This window comes from Perissodus microlepis, chromosome 18 (genome assembly GCF_051167445.1).
Source record: "Perissodus microlepis isolate ML-2025 ecotype Zambia chromosome 18, ASM5116744v1, whole genome shotgun sequence".
NCBI lineage: Eukaryota > Metazoa > Chordata > Actinopteri > Cichliformes > Cichlidae > Perissodus > Perissodus microlepis.
This window is the reverse complement of record NC_140478.1, coordinates 2,903,898-2,923,896: the sequence shown is the minus strand read 5'-3', so window position 1 is coordinate 2,923,896 and position 19,999 is coordinate 2,903,898. Positions and strand designations below refer to the sequence as shown.

General features: G+C 39.2%; 1 protein-coding gene across 6 annotated transcripts in view; it reads left to right on the top strand.

Annotated features, from left to right (window-relative positions):
* Nucleotides 1–19,702, top strand: part of LOC146367037 (disks large-associated protein 1-like) — a 168,374-nt gene extending 148,672 nt beyond the window's left edge. For all 6 annotated transcript variants that reach the window (XM_084912109.1, XM_084912106.1, XM_084912107.1 and 3 more), the window contains 4 exons: nt 4,452–4,584; nt 6,507–6,598; nt 7,315–7,467; nt 11,793–19,702. In XM_084912109.1, the coding sequence (XP_084768235.1) occupies nt 4,452–4,584; nt 6,507–6,598; nt 7,315–7,467; nt 11,793–12,017 (603 nt within the window). In that variant the 3' untranslated portion in view covers nt 12,018–19,702. The remainder of the gene's footprint in view (nt 1–4,451; nt 4,585–6,506; nt 6,599–7,314; nt 7,468–11,792) is intronic.
* Nucleotides 19,703–19,999: the final 297 nt, after the last annotated feature.

Here is a 19,999-nt window from a genome sequence, read left to right as displayed (position 1 = left end):
CCCTACCTGCCCCCCTGGCAAAACGTTGCTAGACCCGCCCCTGCACAGCTATCAGCTGTCAGCTACATAGAAAAGGATCCTGGTGTTATTTGTCTCTCAGAAACAGTTCATAACTTCCCTTCAACTCATTCATGTCACCTAAAAGGTAAACCTGTTTCTCCATCACCTGTTCAGCTCTGATGATCCAGTAAGGACATCTCCTGGTTTCATCTTCATGTTTCTCACCACATATCCAAACCGACATCATGACCAGCAGCTTTTACAGCTGTGGCTCCAGCAAACATCAGCTGATACTAGAAATTAATATTAAATAAATTCTAACAACAGCTGATCAAGCTTAAACGTGCTGCTGTTGTTTAGCGCGACATCCGCTGGTTTCCTCTTTCTGGCACAAAGTGGGCGATAAACAAACAAGAGAGAAAAGCCGATCAGCTGATCATTGATCAGTTTCATGATTAAAGTAGCAACAGGAGAGAGAGGGGAGAGAATGAGAGGAGAAGAGGCAGCTGTGCAGCGTTACGACAGAATAACTCCAGCTTTGTGTCTTTCTTCATTGTAGCTGAAGTCCGGGACAAACTGTTCCTTTTCACCTCAATACGAAACGCGTAATATTTTCTCTCAACACGAGACAATTCCATTTTTTACGGAACATTTGGCAACTCTACTAACTAACCTTATGAATAAAATAAAGTTCACCATCAGTAACATCATAGCACCCACCCAGCTGTATAGAAACTCCGTCATGCTAGCTAGTAGCAGTACGAGTTATTGTAACTGACTGTAAAAAGTCAGCACAATGAAAATAAACTCCACCTAAACTTGGTTTATATCTGACCCAGATAGACTGCAGGTCATAACTTCTTACCTGAAGTTCAGTTCACCTGACACTCGGACCGGCGGCCGCCTCGGGTCTCTGCTCCTCCTGCCTCCCCTTTCTGTCATCCACCTGCTGGCCTCTGTGGAAGCTCCGCCATAGTCACCACCAAACAACTGAACAATGGACTGGCCACCGGTATGCCCGATGGCCAGTCCAGCTATCGTCGTGCCATCAGTTAACCCTTAGCTGGCACGCGTGCCCAGGGTTGCCGACCCCTGCTCTAGAGAATACGGATGCTAATACAAAAGCTTTTCTTTCACTAATGGTTAGAGGTTGGGTGACACCATTGTCAAAAAAACTACCCAACTACCCCAATGACCCTGATCAAAAGTTTACATACCCTGTTTCTCAATAGTGTGTATTGCCTCCTTTAACGTCAATGACTGCTTGAAATATTTTGTGGTTGTTGTGGATGATGCATTTTTTTTTCGTAGATGGTAAAGCTGTCCACTCTTCTTGGCAAAATGCCTCCAGGTCCTGGAAATCCTTGGGCTGGCTTACATGACCTGCATGTTTGAGATATCCCAAAAGTGGCTCAATGACATTGTAATCAGGAGACTGGGATGGCGACTCTAGAATATTTACTTTTTATCCTGTAAGAAATTAAAGGTGGATTTGGTCTTGTGTTTTGGATTATTGTCTTGTTGTACATGTGCATCCCATTGACAGCTTGCGGGCTGAGGAGTGCAACTTTTCCTCCAGCATTTTCTGATAACATGCTGGATTAATCTTGAAATCAATTTTGGACAGGTTCCCTGTGCCTGTGTAGCTCATACATCCCCAAATCCCCAATGTAAGTAATCCATCTCGGTAATGAGGCTTGCTTCCGAGTTATTTAGCATATTGTAAATAGGCTGCTTTGGGGCATTAGTGCAGTTGTGGTTTTCTTCTGGGGACCATGTAGCCCATTGTTCTTCAAGTGCCCCTCTTTTTTTTTTTTTCAGCGAGTCCGCTGTGGTTATTTGTGGGTTTTTCTTGGCATCCTGAACAATTTTCTGGCAGTTTTGGCTAAAGCTTTTGTTGGTGTACCTGTCCGTGGCTTGGTTTCACCATAATTCTACTTCTTAATTAGAGTTTGAACACTACAATTGTCTGGATACGTTTTTACGTCTTTTTCCTGTTTTATAAAGTTCAAGTTATCTTCTCCCACAGATCCTTTGATAAATCTTTTTCTTTCTCTATGGCATCAGGGGAGGAAGACAGGACAAAGACATGCTGTGGAAGAGAGCAAGAGATTAATAATAACTAATGATTAAACACAGAATTGTGTGCAAACACATAGTGAGTGAAAAAAGTTGAGCAAAGAAGAAATACTCAGTGCATCATGGGAAACCCTGAGCAGACTACACCTATTGCACCATAACTCTATGCTTTATCAAAAAGGAAAGTTTTAAGCCTAATTTGAGTCTTTTAGATTGAATAGAATGAATAATTTATTCATGTTTAATCTGTTGATTTAACACACAAAATTTATATTTTTATTAAACTTTTATTAAACTTCAGTATTTCCCTGTGCCGGGTTCTGCTGGATGTTTCTTGTTGTTAAAATAAAGTGTTTCCTCCCCACTGTCGCCAAAGTGCTTGATCATAGGGGGTCATATGATTGTTGGGTTTTTCTGTGTATGTATTATTGTAGGGTCTACCTTACAATATAAAGCGCCTTGAGGCGACTGTTGTTGTGATTTGGCACTTTATAAATAAAATTGAATTGAATTAAGATAACCTTTATTAAGATAAGAATCCATCAATCGAATCCATTTAAACATTAAAGCTTACTGTCACTTGGCTATGTGACAGTCTGGCAAGCTGTCCAGGGTGTACCCCACATCTCACCCTGCGCAGAAGAGAATGGATGGATGGAGCTTTTCCCACAGCCTAATCAAGGAGGCACAGTAAAGTTAATTTGATTAAACAGGAATCTGTGGTCTTTGTTCTGTGTTTCCAGCAGTGTAAAAGAGATTCAACAGCAGATTACAATCAAGTATTCAATTCAATTCAGTTTTATTTAAACCACACCAAATCACAACGCCTCAGGGTGACTGTTGTTGTGGCAAAGGTTACAGCTAAGAATCTATATTTATTATTGATGTTTATCTGGGAAACACAAAGCATACTGAAAAACTTTTAAACTGTCCTACTCTCCCCACAGAAGAGCTTCCACAAATGGTGAATGTATTCTTTATTATGAAGTACTGATTGGTCAGTAGGCAGCTATTTCATACCTGTTGATCTCTAATCTCTAAACACAGCATAAGTTACCATGGCAATTTACCCCGAGTGAGAAGTGACCCACCTTCGCAGAAAACCCAGGGTTAAGTTTGAAGGTACTTTGATAAGCTAAAATCCTGCTTTCCAGTACCGGCCTCTCTATTACAGGGCCATCAAGGCAACCGGAGCCTGGAATATCCACAAGCAACCAGCTGGCAAAACAATAGCAAATGACACACTGATTTACAGGTACACACCATTAGGATCAACAGAAACAACACTGGACATTCACACAATCATTCGGCTTGGAGAAGTAGAGTCGGGTATAACAAAAAGAGGGAAAGTAGTCAGAACAGAGGGGATTACACTACCAGAAGGCAACAGTGCAGTCATTGAGGACAGCTACAAGTACCCAGGAATCCCACAAGAGGCCACTAGGAAAGCTCAACCACCAGATCAACGCAAGAAACATCATCATGGAAGGACTGGTCCCTGCATGGCATGTACCACCAGCAGGTAGAAGTGGTTGATATAAAATATCCTACTAATTCCTGGACAAAGCTGGACTAAAAGACAGCAGACACCCTGGTAAAACAGCAACAACCTATAAGCGTAGAGGCTGGGGTCTGCCACACCAGGCAAGACCCTAGGTGCTTGCTGTGCAAAGACCCTGACACAATCCAGCACATAACGGCAAGATTCTAGCAGGCAAGGCATACATGTAACACCATAACCACCATATTATACAGAAACATCTGTGTCGAGTATGGCCTGGAAGTCCTGAGGCAAAAATGGGAGACGTCCCCCAGGGTGGTTGAGAATAACCGAGCTAGGATCCTGTGGGACTTCTAGATACGGATGGACAAACTGGTGATGGGTTAGCCATCTGACATAGTGATAGTGGACAAGCAGAGGAAGATGGCCATAGTGATAGTTGTATCTATACTAAGTGATAGCATTAGGAAGAAGGATCCTGAGAAGCTCGCTACCAAATACCAAGGGCAGAGAGAAAAGCTAGAGAAGATGTGGCGGGTCAAGGCAACTGGAGTCCCCGTGGTAATCTTAGCACTTGAGGGAGTGACCCCCAAACTGGGCAAGTGGGAAATTATTATTGTTTGCGTATTTATTTGTGTATGTATGTAGATGCACTTTCTCTGATTTTATATGTTATATATTTATTTAACATAACACATTAAAACAGCACTTTCTCTATCGTGCACATACAGATGGGGGCAGCTTGGGTCTCAGGAGTTTCCTCATGGCCAAGGCTAAATTATTGTGACGTGAATTACAATTAACTTATCAACCCTGTAGAAAGTACAGTATACAGTTTTCTGTAGTGATAGTTTCATTATTTAAATGGCAGGTGGTGCAGAGATCAGTTTGCCAGAGAGATGGACGGTGGTTTCTGAAGCTGCTGCAGGCTGAAACCGACCGCATGGAAGGCTGGTGTCGACAGATGGAACTCGACCAGCGGGAGAATGACCTGCCTGAAGACAGTACGTCTTTGTGTGTGTGTGCTGTTGTTGTTCTTCATGTCAAAAAATCTCTCTCAGACCCCATCCTTCGTGTGTGTGTTTTCCTAATGCTTGAATCCTCTTCCAGAGGTTTAGGAGGCAACATATAAATTTGATTGTTTCCTAGAATCTCATTCAATAAGTTGTGTTTGAGTAAACTGCTAATGAAATACTACAAATACAGTATATTACCTCCATTGTGATGATATATCAGTTCAATTAAATCTTATTTATATAGCGCACAGAGTGTGCAACAGTTTGATAAGATTAGGCTTTCTGGAAAAGTTCTTTTGCCCTCAGTGCTCGATAAATGGTAACATGACCAATGTAGCGAGTATATTGGGTCCTAAAGCTGCAGAAGGTCACTGCTGAAAAGATTGGCTGTTAACAAAGTGCTGTATGGAAGCATACTAATGGAAGGGAAAAGTCTGCTAGCAAATGGTGCACAAGTAATAGAGACAGCTGCAGCCTTGGGAAGATTGCCAAGAAAAGTGTCAATTACTTGAGAGAGATTCACAAGAGGTGGACTGAGGTTGCTTAATAACAGCTTAATAGTGTTCGTAATAAGCAAGTCTCAGTTTCAACTGTGAAGAGAAGGATCCGAGCTGCAGGTTTAACAGGACGAGTTGCAGCTAGAAAGCCATCGCTAAGACATCAGAATAAGACAAAGAGACGTGCCTGGGCCATGAAACACCGCCATTATGCCATGAAGCAAAGTTTGAAATCTTCGGTTCACCACGCAGGATTTTTGTACGCCAACAAGGAGGTGAAAGGATGGTTCCACAGTGTGTGGCATCAACTGTCAAACATGGAGGGGGAAGTGTGATGGTCTGGGGCTGTTTGCTGGATCCAGGGTCAGCAGCTTGTACAGAGTGAGCGGCTCCCTGAACCAAAACAGCTACCACAGCATTCTGCAGGCCCATGCAGGATCCTCTGGTACGCACCTAGTTGGTCAGGGGTTCATCCTACAACAAGATAAGGACCAAAACATAAGTCCAAGCTATGCCAGAGCTACCTCAGGAAAAAAGAACAAGATGGTAAGCTTGAAAACATGGAGTGTCCGGCACAGTCTCCGGACTTAAACCCCATCGAGCTGATTTGGGATGAACAGAAGTGTGAAAGCAAAGCAACCTACAAGGTCCACATTTATGGGAACTTCTTCAGCAGATATGGGAAGAACTTTCTGAAGAATATTTGATTTCTGTTGTAGAAAGAACGCCACGGATGTGTACAGCTGTTATATCTACTAAAGGTGTCTACTTTGATGAGTCAAAAGTTTAGAATACACTTTGATCTATAAATTGATTCCATGATTATTTTTTAACTCCAATTGCTTATTTGTGATATGCTTTCATTTCAGAGTGCAATTAGACATTAAACTGCATAATTTACAAGAAAAAAATTGGAAAAGTATTCCAAAACTTTTGACCGGTAGTGTAAATATATTGTATATATATTATAATTATTATAGTTATTGTTAGCCATTGATGCAATGACTATATTGTACTTTGTGTGTAATGAATGTAGTTTATGTGACAGTTTACTTTTCTGCGTTAAAATCAGAAAAATAAGAATGGTTCCAAGATATTCTAATTTTACACTACTGTAAATAATAATATAGTCCTCAGGATTGTGTGTGACCAGGTAGTCAGCTCTGGTATGTAAAACAAATTCAAACAGTCATAAAATTGAGCATCAAGAGCATCAAGAGCAATGGCATTTAATGGGACAGGGTTACACCCACAATCAGAGTAGGTTCAAATGTTGCCAAGCTCTCAGAAAAGCTCCTGAGGCTTAAATAAATTTGTTAGTTGCCAATCAGTGATGTTGCTGAGTATGTGCATGTTAAGAACAGATCAATATGTAGAAGAGTCTCTTTCTAAGCTCTGTGTCTGTGCTTATAGTCCTCGAGAAGATGAGAAGTGCTATGGGAAGTGCTCAGCTTCTGATGTCCCAGAAGTTTGAGCAGTTCAGGGAGCTGTGTGAGGAGAACCTGGTGAGTCTGAAGCAGTGGAAAGCGTTTTGTGTTTCTGTGTAGAAGACTTAAGCCTAACTAAATATTTTTTTTAAAAAATATTTCATTTCTTCCTTTTCCTTTTAATGAGCTTTTTAATTTCAATTTTTCCAATATTTTGCTTGTGTTTTCTAATGTTTAACCTTTTAAATTGTTTCATTTCCTGAAGAAAAAACCTTTACTTTGATTATACAGTGAATATTTGATTGACTGATCAACTGAATGTAATAAAATATTAGTAATGGCAAATGGTAATTAATGCCAAGCTTATCATACAAAATGTCATCATATATTTCTATAACTGCATACCAGTATCTTTTACTATTTCAAGTCAAGTCATGTAGTGTTTTATTGTCAGCCCAACAATATACGCTCAAGTATGAGGTGGGACGAAATATTGTCCTCCTGTATCAAATGTCTGTAAAAATAATAAAATAAAAATGAAAAAATTCAAATATACATATATACAACCATACAGAAATAAGATAAACTAAGAATAAGTACGGCAGTGTTGTACTTGAATAGAAATAGAGTAAAAATAGAAAAGAATGGGAATAAATACAATACACAGACAGAATTCACAGACAAGTTTTTTCAGATACTATATATACAAAGTTTAACATGAGAGTGTGTATAACAACTTTTTATTCATTTTCTTGTTTATTTTTTCTATTCTTCCTGCTTATCTACTGTCATAGAACCCCAAAGCCCACCCTCGTCCAGTAGCCTCAGATCTGGCTGGTTTTTGGGATATGCTTCAGTTGTCAATCGAGAACATAAGCCTCAAATTTGATGAGCTCCACCAGCTCAGAGCCAACAACTGGCGGCCCTTGGATCCCCCAGACAGAAAGGTACACTCACAAACTTCCATCATCCATTGGCTACATGATTGCTGATCCAGCTCTTTCACTGCATTACTTGCCAAAAGATCTCTGTCGGTTCCTTCAAACCTTTTTAAGCATTCACTGCTGACACATTAGAGGTCAAAGATTCCTGCTCAAAACATTCCTAAAACTAATATGTGTGGCTACACATCATGATTTTGACTAATAATAATAATAATAATAATGCATTTATTATATTTATTTATATATTTAAATACTATTTAAGTCAGTTTTACACAAGTTCAGTTGATATATACACAATACACTCGACTTGACATGATACCTGCATTTAATTAAAATAATTAACCTTAAACTAAGTGTAAATATTGAAAATAAAGGTTTAAGTCATGACAGCACAGAATCTTAGAGCAAGCAGTTTTCCATAACTCTCAAATGACTGAAAGCTACAGGTAACCTTCTAGTGACATGCCTCTGTTGTAGCCTAAAGCAAACCTCATGCGACTCTGTCAGACTTCATGTCCGACTTAATGATTTAAAAAAATAAAAATAATATAAAAACTTGGTTCACTGCTTTGACATCAGAGAAAAGTAAGCAACACTAAAACAACTGTCTCCCCCAGGACTGTAATCAGAAAAAACCATCTGGCTCTATGATAGTACAGTCCTTGTTATTGTCGTGTTCTGTAAAAAAGTCATGATTGAAGATCCAAAAAGTTAAATGTTGCTGGATCTGTTTGTTTTAAGCATCTAACTGTTGAACTCACAGGGGTCTCTACATCAGCACTTTCAGTGGCTCTGAGTGTGATGATGTCAGACTGCTTAGTGACATAAATGTGCCTGCAAAGGCTTAAATACTGAACATGAGCAAACACAGTCAGATAAAAATGAAAAAATATTCAGTGTGACAATCAGGATCTGTTTCTTATACTTGATTTAATCTGTCCAGGGTTTACAAGATTGCAAACTGAAAGCACGTTGCCTTTTTTAATAGTTACTATTACACAAACTGTTCATTTTAAGGTCCTTATTCATGTGTGTTCTTAAGCCCCTCTCAGACGTGCATCCACTGATGTTAATTGTATGACATATTAATATGTTTGATCGTGAGTCAGAAAAGAAACCAGTCCATTTATATCATATATGTTTACCAACCAATTTATTAGGTATACTTGTTCAACTCCTTGCAAATATCTAACCAGATAATCACATAGGAGCAACTCAGTTCATGTAGACATGTAGACATGGTCAAGATGTCCTGCTGAGCATCGGAATGTGGACGAAAGGTGATTTGAATGTACTCTCAAATGGCCTTCTCAGTCACCAGATCTCAATCTAATAGAGCACATATAGGATGTGGTAGAATGGGACCCACATATGATGAGGAATGTTTCCGGCAAATTACACCTTTAACTCAGATGTAAGGTGAGCCTACACTAATGTTTCACTGTTAGCAGAAAAAAATGAATACAGTCTTTGAGTGTCAGACTCATCCATCACTGTGTGCAGTGAAGGCAGCAGTAGGGGAAATAGGACTGTCTATTCATTACTTTGGATGGTGACCTACTTTGGAACATCCCTTAAGGTTCACAGGTTGTGTAAGGGTTTTTCTGTGTAGAGATTATCTAAATAATAATAACAGCATAATTACTGTACTTTCACCAAAGAGTGTAGGTGTGGAATTGATTTTCCTTGTTTACAAAAAGTGAGAAAATGTCAGGAAAAAAAATCATGGTTTGGCTTAAAATCTCAAAAAACAAAAGCATCTGACAATTTTACCCCCCTCCCCACTTGAAAAAAAAGAACAAGCAAAACACTTTTATCATTAATGTGAATGACAGCTGAGGTTTCTGTGGTTATACAGATACTGTTGCCTGTGCATACGTGTGAGTGGATCTGTAAATGTTGCAGATGTTCAGCAGTATCTACTGTGGCATCATTGTGAATATTAACTGGCTTTTTAATTTGCTCTCATTGTTGTCTTTTTCTTTCTTGTGTGTTTTTTGTGTGTGTATTGACAGTGAAGGTGCTTGCAAACATCAGTCAACATAAGAGCAATGCCAACAGCACAAGGCCTTGACCCCTCTGGGCCTCCTAGGATTCATCATGTCTGTCTTTCCATCCATCTATCCATGCTGCTCTCTGCTCTTGCTTCCTTCTTTCACTTACAGCCACCTTCCTGTCTGTGGCTTTTTGCTTTGTTTGTTGTGTGGCTAAAACATTTTACAGGACATCAAACTGCTACACACCAGTTCACAGTAGGTGCATTTATAAGGATTTGCAAAAGAAGTTACAAAATAGGGGAAATTAAGCTCAGGCTAACCCTTTGTGATTGAAGTATAATTCTAATATTTTATTTCAAATGTACACAGCAAGTCTTCTCGTTCTTCTGTTACTTAAATCAATAGCAGATTTTTATTTGCATATCTTTCCATTTAGTTGGTACAGTCCCGATCAAAAGTTTAAGACCACTTAAGAAATGGCCAAAAATCATATTTTGCATGGTTGGATCTTAACAAGGGTCCAAGTAGAGCTTCAACATGCAACAAGAAGAAATGGGAGTGAGCAAAACATTTTTTGAGCAATTTATTGAAAACAACACTAAAACTGAAACAGGCTGTTTTACAGCTGATCAAAAGGTTAGGCCCACACCTCCAAAAAACCTGTAAGCCCCCCCAAAACAGAAATCAAAGTTCCAAACATGAACTCTGTAATGAGTAGCTCCACCGTTATTGTTGAGCACTTGGAAATTTGTTGCGGCATGCTTGATGCAAGCTTTTCCATGAAGTGAGTGGGAACTTTTCTCCAAGTCGTGAAGACGGCCGCACGAAGGGCATCTACTGTTCTCAATTGGATTTAGATCAGGGGAACATGCAGGGTGATATTATTCTCCTGGAAGAAGTCCCTTGTCTGGCGGGGATTGTGCACTGTAGCACTGTCCTTTTGAAAAACCCAGTTGTTACCACACAGACGAGGGCCCTCAGTCATGAGGGATGCTCTGCAACATCTGGACATAGCCAGTGGCCGTTTGACGCCCCTGCACCCCTGAACTCCATTGTTCCACTGAAGGAAAAGCACCCCAGACTATTATGGCACCCCCGTCCACTGTGGCGCGTAGAAAATATCTCAGGTGGGATCTGCTTGTCGTCCCAGTAATGTTGGAAACCATCAGGACCATCAAGGTTATGTTTTTTCTCATCAGAGAATAAAACTTTCTTCCACCTTTCAATGTCCCATGTTTGGTGCAAAGGGTCAGTTGTGCGGCGTTCAGGGAGACGAGGCCTTGTTTTGTTTTTGAAGCCCTTCAGTCTCAAATGCAGTCTGATGGTTACAGGGCTGCAGTCGGCACCGGTAACGGCCTTAATTTGGGTCGAGGATCGTCCAATGCCTTGATGGACAGCCAATTATATCGTCTGGCTCAGTGCTGAGACATTTTTTGGGGTCTTCCACTTGACTTTTTTGTTCCATAGCCCTCAGGATCATTTAAGAAAGTCCAAATGACTGTCTTACTGCATCCCACCTCACCAGCGATGGCGCGCTGCGAGAGACCCTGCTTATGCAGTTCAACAACCCGACCACGTTCAAAAAGGGAACGTTTTTTGCCTTTGCCATCATTAATTGTATCATTTCAATTATATGATTTTTGTAATTTAGCTAGCTTAAAGAGCAGCAATAATTTTAGCAAAATTGTCGAAAGTTTTGTTTTCAGGCCCCCCTTCAGTTCATATTTTTAGCAATTAAAACGAGACGGTACTCGCATTTTAATAGCTGGGATCAGCAGGAAGTGTAAAAATGAAGAGAAAAGACTGAAGCACAGAACTATAAAATAATTATTTCAGGACATTTATGGTGTCATAGAATGGAATCTAAATATTTAATAAATTGGAGCTATATCAGTCCTGCAAAGAAATAAAGAAAATGTCATATGTGCAGGAACAGTCCTTGCCACATGATAGATAGGAAAGATGCATGCACACAGACAAAAGGACCCTTTCTCACTTGAACATATCTATCTTACAATCATGCCAAAGCCTTGTTTGTTCAGACAAATACATCTGTCTCTGTCAGAGGTATGACTTCAGCTGTCTTCAAGCATATAGATTGTTACACAGCAACCAAAAAACCTTATTTGAAAGAGAAAATGGAAAGATTCTGATAATCAGTGGGTGACTCACTACATAGATACAGAATTCTACAGAATGGAACTCATCTTAACTCATTCTCATTCCTAGGCATACATTAGCACGCACATACACACACACACACACACGCACCAATAAGTATGTCTTTTTCCTGAAATGTTCTGCCCTTCCCTCCTACCATCCCCCTCCCAGGAGAGGCGGCTCCCACCTCCAGTGCCAAAAAAGCCACCCAAGGGCCCCCATCATCACCCCCCTCTGGCCAGAGACCGCTCACTGGAAAGCTCAGAGAAACAGCGGCAGGAGGCCAGGAAGCGCCTGATGGCCGCCAAGAGAGCGGCATCTGTACGACAAAACTCAGCTACAGAGAGCGCTGACAGCATCGAGATCTACATCCCTGAGGCTCAGACAAGGCTATGAGGACACTGCCAGAGCCACACAGGGTTGACACGCAGTACACACCATTCACACAGAACACAACAAATGTATGGTTGTCCACACAAAGGCAAAAGGGTTTAGACGCATCTGGATATATTATTTCATTATGCACAATGCACTCTGAGGATAAATAGAGCTGGAACATTGATGGAACATGTGCCCTTTCCCAATGCTCACCTGTCTCCTGACTGATTTAGTTACCTGTAAATGTAACCATGCTTCCTCTGGATCCAAACTCATGGTCCACATGGTCCAAACTCGGTCATGTTTAAACATTCTTTACAGCAGCTACACGGCAGACACCCCAAAATTGGTTTTAAAATTTCAGTTTATATTCATCAGTTTTCACAGAGTGAGTGTATAGTAGGGAGCACTCTCCTGACTGGAGTTTCACAGGTGTGATTTATCTCATAATCAGGTGTTGAACCATAACACGAGTTTGACTTAACAAGTTTACATATCTACAGAGGAAGCAGGTCTTCTTCCACGGGGTATAGCACGTTCATGGACTGTCTATAAATGAGTGGCTGTGCTTTCCAGGTCACAAAAATGAAATCAGCCAACCTAATCTTTAGCTCCACTAGACTCGTGTTCAAAATGTGTCAACTCCTCTCATTAAATCCCTTAAATAAATTTCTCCAAAAGTAATCATGGTATATTAGCTAATTTTATCACTTTTGTAAGCACTTGCTGAATCATGTAGTTCATATTAGGCCTCACACAGACACTTGCTCAAATACGATCACTCCTGACTCCAAAGTAACAAAGGTGGTGATTGGTTTCATAAGGGTAGCGCAAAATCCAGTGGGTGAAGTAACTGTGGTTATGTCAGTTTGTTGCCATGTTGCATTGCAATAGTAACCAGGAACAGAAAAACTCATTCTAGCACCTTTTATGTTTTTTACTTATGTTTTTGTAGCCTCTGTAGATCCCACACAGGAGACGGGAAGGCATGGGGTCAGATGCCTGAAATCTGCACCGCTAAATGGTGACGCTATGAAATCCAAACGTTCATTCTTTTAATTGTTTAGGGTTATCAGCTGAACAGATTTGGTCAGATCATACAGGTGTCTTTTAAATGCCTTTTTAACTTGTACAAATGTGTACTGCACAGAAGTGATGGACAATCTTACATAAACACACAGAAGTAATAATAATCTTGTGTGACATGAAAATACTTCACATGCCACTCATACATAATGAACACATGAGTGCTCACAGGCAATTTCTTTGGTCTTGTGGCTGAATGAACACTGCAGACTGGTGTAGTATAAAACAGCGTATCACTCCCCCCCTCTGGAGAATGCCATGATCACGATTGTTCATCTTCCTCTCCATCTCCACGTAATTATCAACTAGTATTTCCTTCCTCTAGATGAACCCTCTTAAAAATGACTGAAATGGTTTAAGAAGATCTCTGTTATTTTGCAAATTTCAATACAATTTTATAGTTTGGACATCCTTCTGTGGACAAAGTAGCAGTTTAACAGCTCCAATACTAGTCAGAGACACTGCTAACACAAGCCTTCAGACAACTTAACTGGAACTTTTCCATATTTGAGTTGTTTCAAGCCTGTCTGACATGGTTGCTCTGTCTCTGCAGTTCAATGCTGTGCTGACCAAAATGACAAAAAAATAAACTTAGAAATAAACAGAATTTTATTTTAATGCTTCTTGTGTAAGCAGAAAGCCTTCACATGAATTATTAAGTGCTCATGCTGTCAGAAAGGCAGCGGTGTGTCATAAAAGTGTTTGTATCACCACCTGTGCACAGGTTTGCAAATCCTCCCTTTCTTTGGTTTGACTTTAGTTTGTTTCTCCTTGTTGGCTTTCAAGGTGATTTGTCTTTTACCAGGTACTGAAACAGTGTTGGGTAGAGTGCATTGATGGTGCTGAGAGAGATACAGTACATACAGTTGTGGTCAGACGTTTACTGACACTCATCATGGGCATGAATATCATAGTAATTTGGGGCTTTTACTCATTTCTTTTAACTGTTCTTTTTCCAGGGTGACCCGTACCACACACATCTTTAATGGACTTAAAAAACAAGTTTGAGTTTATTTTAGATTTTCTTTCATCCACACAGGGTCAAAATCATACATGCAACCTCAAACGCGTACTCCTACGTGTTATTTGGTTAAATGTCCCCTTAGCAAGCTGCACCTCGACCAGACGCTTTTGGTACTCGTAAACAAGCTTCTGATATAATTTTGGCTGGATGTTTGAGTACTGCTCTTGGCAGAATTGGAAAAGTTCATTTAAATGAGTTAGTCAGTTAGTCCACACATTTACAGTAGGGTTCGAGTCCAGGGATTTGGGAAGACCATTCCAGAATCTTAATGTTTTCCTGCTTTATCTATTCCAAAAAGTTTTGATTTGTGTTTGGGATCATTGTCTTTTTTCACCCATCTAGCTGTTGGTTCGAGTTGAAGTTGAAGGGTTTGGAGGTTGTCCTCCATTATTCCATCCACTTTGTGCAATGTACCACTGGCAGCAAAAAAGCCCCAGCGCATGATGCTGCCACCACCGTGCTTAACAGCTGGTACAGTGTTATTAACGCTGCAAGCATCACCTTTACTCCTCCAAGCATAGCTCTTGTTATTGTGGCCAGATTGCTCAGTTAATGTCTCCCTGGCCACGTTCACCAGAAGGTTTTCCATTTGGGCAACTGCAAATTTCAGTCAAGCTTGAAGGTTTCAATTTTGGAGCGTAGACTTTTTTCTTGGTCAGCAGCCTTTGATCCCCAGCTATTTAAAACGCACTTTACCATGGACAGTGACGCTGGTGTTCCAGCAGTTTACAGCTCATGCCAGGCTTGAGCCTGAGTGGTTCCTGGGTTGTTCCTGGACATCCTGAGTAATTTCCTCTCATTTGAGGGTGAAGGTGGTAACACATCTGAATAACTTGTACTCATGTACAGTTGTTTGAACTGATGATTTGGAAACTGTAGTGGTTTAGAAATAGTTTTAACAGATTTTCCAACTTGTATAAATTTATAATTCTCCTTAGATCTTCACTGAGTTCCTTAGACTTTACCATTGCTCTAACTATTCATCAATCCAGTAGGTGCTGGAAAATCATTTTTATGCTTCAAAGAACAACTACCACTGTCAGACATGATCACTAATGAGAAGTTGATATGTAAGTGGACGGGTTCTTATATAGCACTTTTCTACTCTACTTGAACACTTAAAGCACTTTATACAACTTGCCACATCATCTACGTCTACATACAAGTGATTTCTATGTTACATTCATAGACACATTAGACAGCAGCAGACAGCATCCTGCACAAGGATACTTAGACATGAGACTGGAGTAGCCAGGGATTGAACCACCAACCTTCCAATCAGTACCATGACCCTGTCTGGATTAGAGAAAACAAAAAAATCAAAATAAATTCAAACTTGTGCACTCAATTCTTTTTTTAGTTTTCTAAAATAATTCCGGAAAAGAAAGAACAGTAGAAAAAGAAAGAAAGAAAGAAATGTGATCATGAAAAGCTCCGTTACATTTATGCCCATGATGAGTTTATGCAAACTTCTAACCTCAACTGTAACAGATGACCTTGCCATGATTTGAAGCTGAAGTTAAGCCGCAGTAGTTATGCACTAAAAGTGTTCAGCTGATCACCCTTTACATTTGTTTACATTCACTGGCTAAAGACTGAGGTAAAATACTGAAATTTATTTGGGTTAAAACTAATAATGACATTGATATAAGCTTACTTGAGCTGTTTAAAAATGTATCATATGTTTTTGGACAGAAGGGGCTCAAAATTTAGTTTTCAGTAGTCATCCAGTGATACATATTGTAATTCAACCACAACTATTATCTTTTCCTAAAATAGCCAAGTAGCTAAGTAGGTTTAGTGCCTGGTCAAACAGTGAGTGAAAACAAAGTTCAAGTGTATGACTAATAGAAAAATTTGACAGCCAGTGATCTTGTGTGGGATGTTAACGCTCTAGCTTGTGTTACCAGGCCATAAAGTAAACTTTATTGCATGTGATTCTGACTACAAAAGACAACAAATTCATGACAGAAGCAGAAATTATGATTCGGTTGGTTAATAATCTACAATGTAAAATATTCTTGTTGGATTGTAGTTGCAAAACTAAAATAGAAGTTTGTAATTTGAGGGTTGAAGAGAGGTGGTAAGCCATTTGATTCTGTCATGAAACTCTCAGAAGCAGCTAGCAGCTACTTCATTCATGAAAAGCTGTTTGCTCACCTTCTGGTGCCCCAAGTTGAGTTCAATGGGGCATTCGCACCATATGCAAAGTGAAAGTACTTGTGAATTCAGCTGCATTAGGAACTCAAATATTAGCCCTTGTTAGCCAACAGGATGAGGAAAAGTACAGACAATAGTTGGAATCAAGAGAAAGAAACATATTTTCACACCTTATCATGAAGCCCTCTATGCCCTTTTTTTAAATTTGCTATCTTTACATCAGATATTTGAAACAGATGGTTCCAGCTGCGCTCAATAAATTTGTCTTCTACGTCTGGAGGCTTCAGGAGAGAATTCACAGTCAGCGGTTGAATTCCATCTAATGGGTTTTTGCAACTCAATTTTGGGCCAAATGCATTTCAGTTTGCCTGATTACATAGACTTTGTGTATAATTGCACCTTATGAATACTTTTCTTAAAGTTTGGTGAAATGCATCATAACCCTGATGATGTCATCAGGTTTATCGTAGTTTGGGCTCGTTAAAAACACATCGTTTGGTGGTGTTAACAAAGAGACACTGTCTGATACTAATGGGTAAAAGTTTGAAAATCACACCCACGTTGCTTTGATTCTGATTTTGTGTCTTTGGAATTAAAATATGTCAGTGTGCAGTGCCAAAGTCTTGGAGTACCCAGAAAAAACAGATTGAAGCTTATTAAGTTCAGTATGTTTGGACTGATCACATTTTTGCAGACTTCTCCTTCAACAGAAATAACTCAGTACTGACGTGAAGTTGCTGCCTGTTACTGCTTACACATAATGAGACATTTTGACCTGGGTACTAAAATGAGAAGACATTCCAAATTCATCTGGGTCTTAGATTTGACTTCTTGGCTAAGAAGCTGCTCCATCAGTGACAAAGGAAAATGTTTAGGGCCAAGCTGATTCTCTCTGAGCCACTTCATGTTGTTAAACTGTGATAATGACATTTATACTACTACAACTGCTATGTATACCAACATGTATCTATTAACAAACTGCCATTCATTTCTTCAACAATCTGGAAATCATCAGTAGGATTCAGAGAATTCTGCAGATGATTCTAAGATAATAATGATGAAGTGTTGTTAATGAAAGTATTCTGTATTATTTTCTTCTTTTGTAATGATGAGGTGTGTGTGTTAGCGTGTGTGGTGAAGGAACGTAATTTTGTACAGGATTTGATTACCTCTGTGTTTTAATGATAATGACAGTGAGCCATATTCAGCGTAAAACACCTTTCTTATCAAGAGGAAAGGGCCATACCACTGCAGATTGAATATGCTTTGGATTTTTGGTTTTTGCATTTACAGAATCATTTCTTTTGTATTCCAGTAGCAAGCTTACTGTCTGTGAGTTTGGGGAGACATGTTGAGTGCGGACAACATGACACAAATGTGAGCAGGAAGCAGGGAGACATACATTTTTAATGTCCTGTATTAAAATTTGCACGTTTCTCAAATTAAAGTGTTGGTTGGACGTGCAGAAATGACTGCTAAATAAAAGCTAAACTAAGATTATTAAAAGTGATGAAGCATAAAAAGAAAAATGTTAAAGAGCTGTGGAAGATCAGGGCTGCCAGAAAAAATGTAAAGAAAATATTTCTCTGTTTTTTTTGTATCTGTGACAAACAGACATGACAAACAAGAGGAGAATGTTCTGTGACTGATTTGCTAACATTGCACTAACTCACTGGCAGTACAAGTTCATTTCAATAATGACAACCACTCGAGAGCAGTGCAAATTAGCAGGTCAAAGCTATATATTAAAATTCACAAGAAGATCCAATGATTTTAATGATTCTCTAACAGGAAAGAAAGCGTGCTGGAGTTGCTCAGGCAGGTCATTCTACAACTGAGGAGCGCAGCAAACGCTTTGTCTTTAAGCGTGAAGTGGGAGCAGTTCCCTGGTTGCTGGTGAGGAGTGCTTGCTGCACTCTGGTTTGTATGAACAGCAGTTCCAAAATGCATTGTGGACCCAGACATTCTGAACAGTTTAGAATCTATTCATTGATTTGTGGTTGATATCTGTTAAAGGGTTTTATATTTAACTACACTAAAAACTGAAAATAGATCTGCAAAAAAATGAATGAACTAAAATGGAATAAATAATACAGAAGAAGGATTAATATTTGTTAGTTTGGTCAAATGATATCACAGCTTGCCTGATGAGACTTTGATGGATGTGTTTGCTAAGACTCTATAAGAGTGAGTCACCACTTTAAAAATTCTCTGTGTTTTTATTGTAATACCTATTTTGATTTTCCAAAATCGTGTTTCTGATATGTGCCTGGCATACAATAATAATTAGGAAGACTAAAATTAAGACCCAGACAAATAGAAACAATAAACCCAAATATATTCAAGCAATTAAGACAAACTGGAAACTAAAGTGATGCAAGTTAGAATGAAATAAACGTTAATTAGGAAAAACCCTCAGATATAATAATTCTGGTTTGTTAAAAGAATGAAATAAACGCATGAATCATAAATGTAAAGAAAGTGATATTCCTCAGGTGGTAGAAGCAGGACTGAGTGACCTGAAAAGTCAGAGTAGAATCAAATAGGACTGATGACTCCTATTTTGTAAATATTTAGTTGAATTTTACTAAAGAAATTGAAAATACCTTTATTTTTAAAAGAGTTTAAAGAGTTGATCGTCATTGAATTTTTTCTCTATACAGTGTGGCCAAGTAGCAGAATATAGTATAGAATTAAATGGGAAAAGAAATAAAGATTTTGCAATTTCTGTTTTATGTATCTTTTTAGTTTTTTAATATTAGCAGTTCTGGACATTCATTCAACTTTAGATATACTGATGCTGAACATCTCTGCAACTCCAACCAGTGGTGGATTTGAGCTCCCTGATTCTCTGCGTTTTTCCTCAGGAAGGAATGGGAAAGAACAGGTCATCTTTAAAATCAGGGTCTCCCAGACATGTTGATCTGTTAATCACAGTCTGTGTGTATGTGCGCACGTGTGTGTGTGTGTGTGTGTGTGTGTGTGTGTGTGTGCATTCAAAATTTGGATGTGTATCATTTGTATATATATAAAACCATGTCGAAGATACATTGGATGCAAGGTCTCTATAAAGTGCTTCCTGAGTCTCTTGTTTTCTATGTTGGGCCTTCCCTCTGTATGGTCTGGTAGCCTCATAGGGTCATTCTGTAAATTAACTCTCTACTTATCCCTGCAACCGATTTCTGGTGTTTGTACAGAAAATGATAAGGGTGTTTCATAACGCATGCAGACACAATATTAGTACTTACGAATCTATATCTAAGTTGAAAACATGTATTTGGTTTATTTATGATCTTATTTATTGATTTTCTAAAATATGAAATTCTGTTGAAGTGGTCTGTCATGCTCTTATGATCTTATGTTGTATTGTAGAGAGATGATTATATGTCCATAACTATTGATCAGCCCATAATAAAATAACTATTGACTCTTCCATGACTGATCTCTATTTACAACAAATCATCATCAGATTGTTTAATTGATCCCCATGGTTGTGTTGATATCTTTCGTAGACATCAGAGGACTGGAAAATCAAGCCCAGTGAGCTTTATAAGTATCTCCACAGGTGATCCAGCCTGCTTTATTAGCGAAGACATAAGACATAATTTACACACACACAGTGAATACAACTTTATTTTGTTCAGTTCAATTGAATTTTATTCATACAGTTGCCTCAAGGCACTTTATATTCTAAGGAAAAGACCCCACACAATAGACAAAGTACCAACAG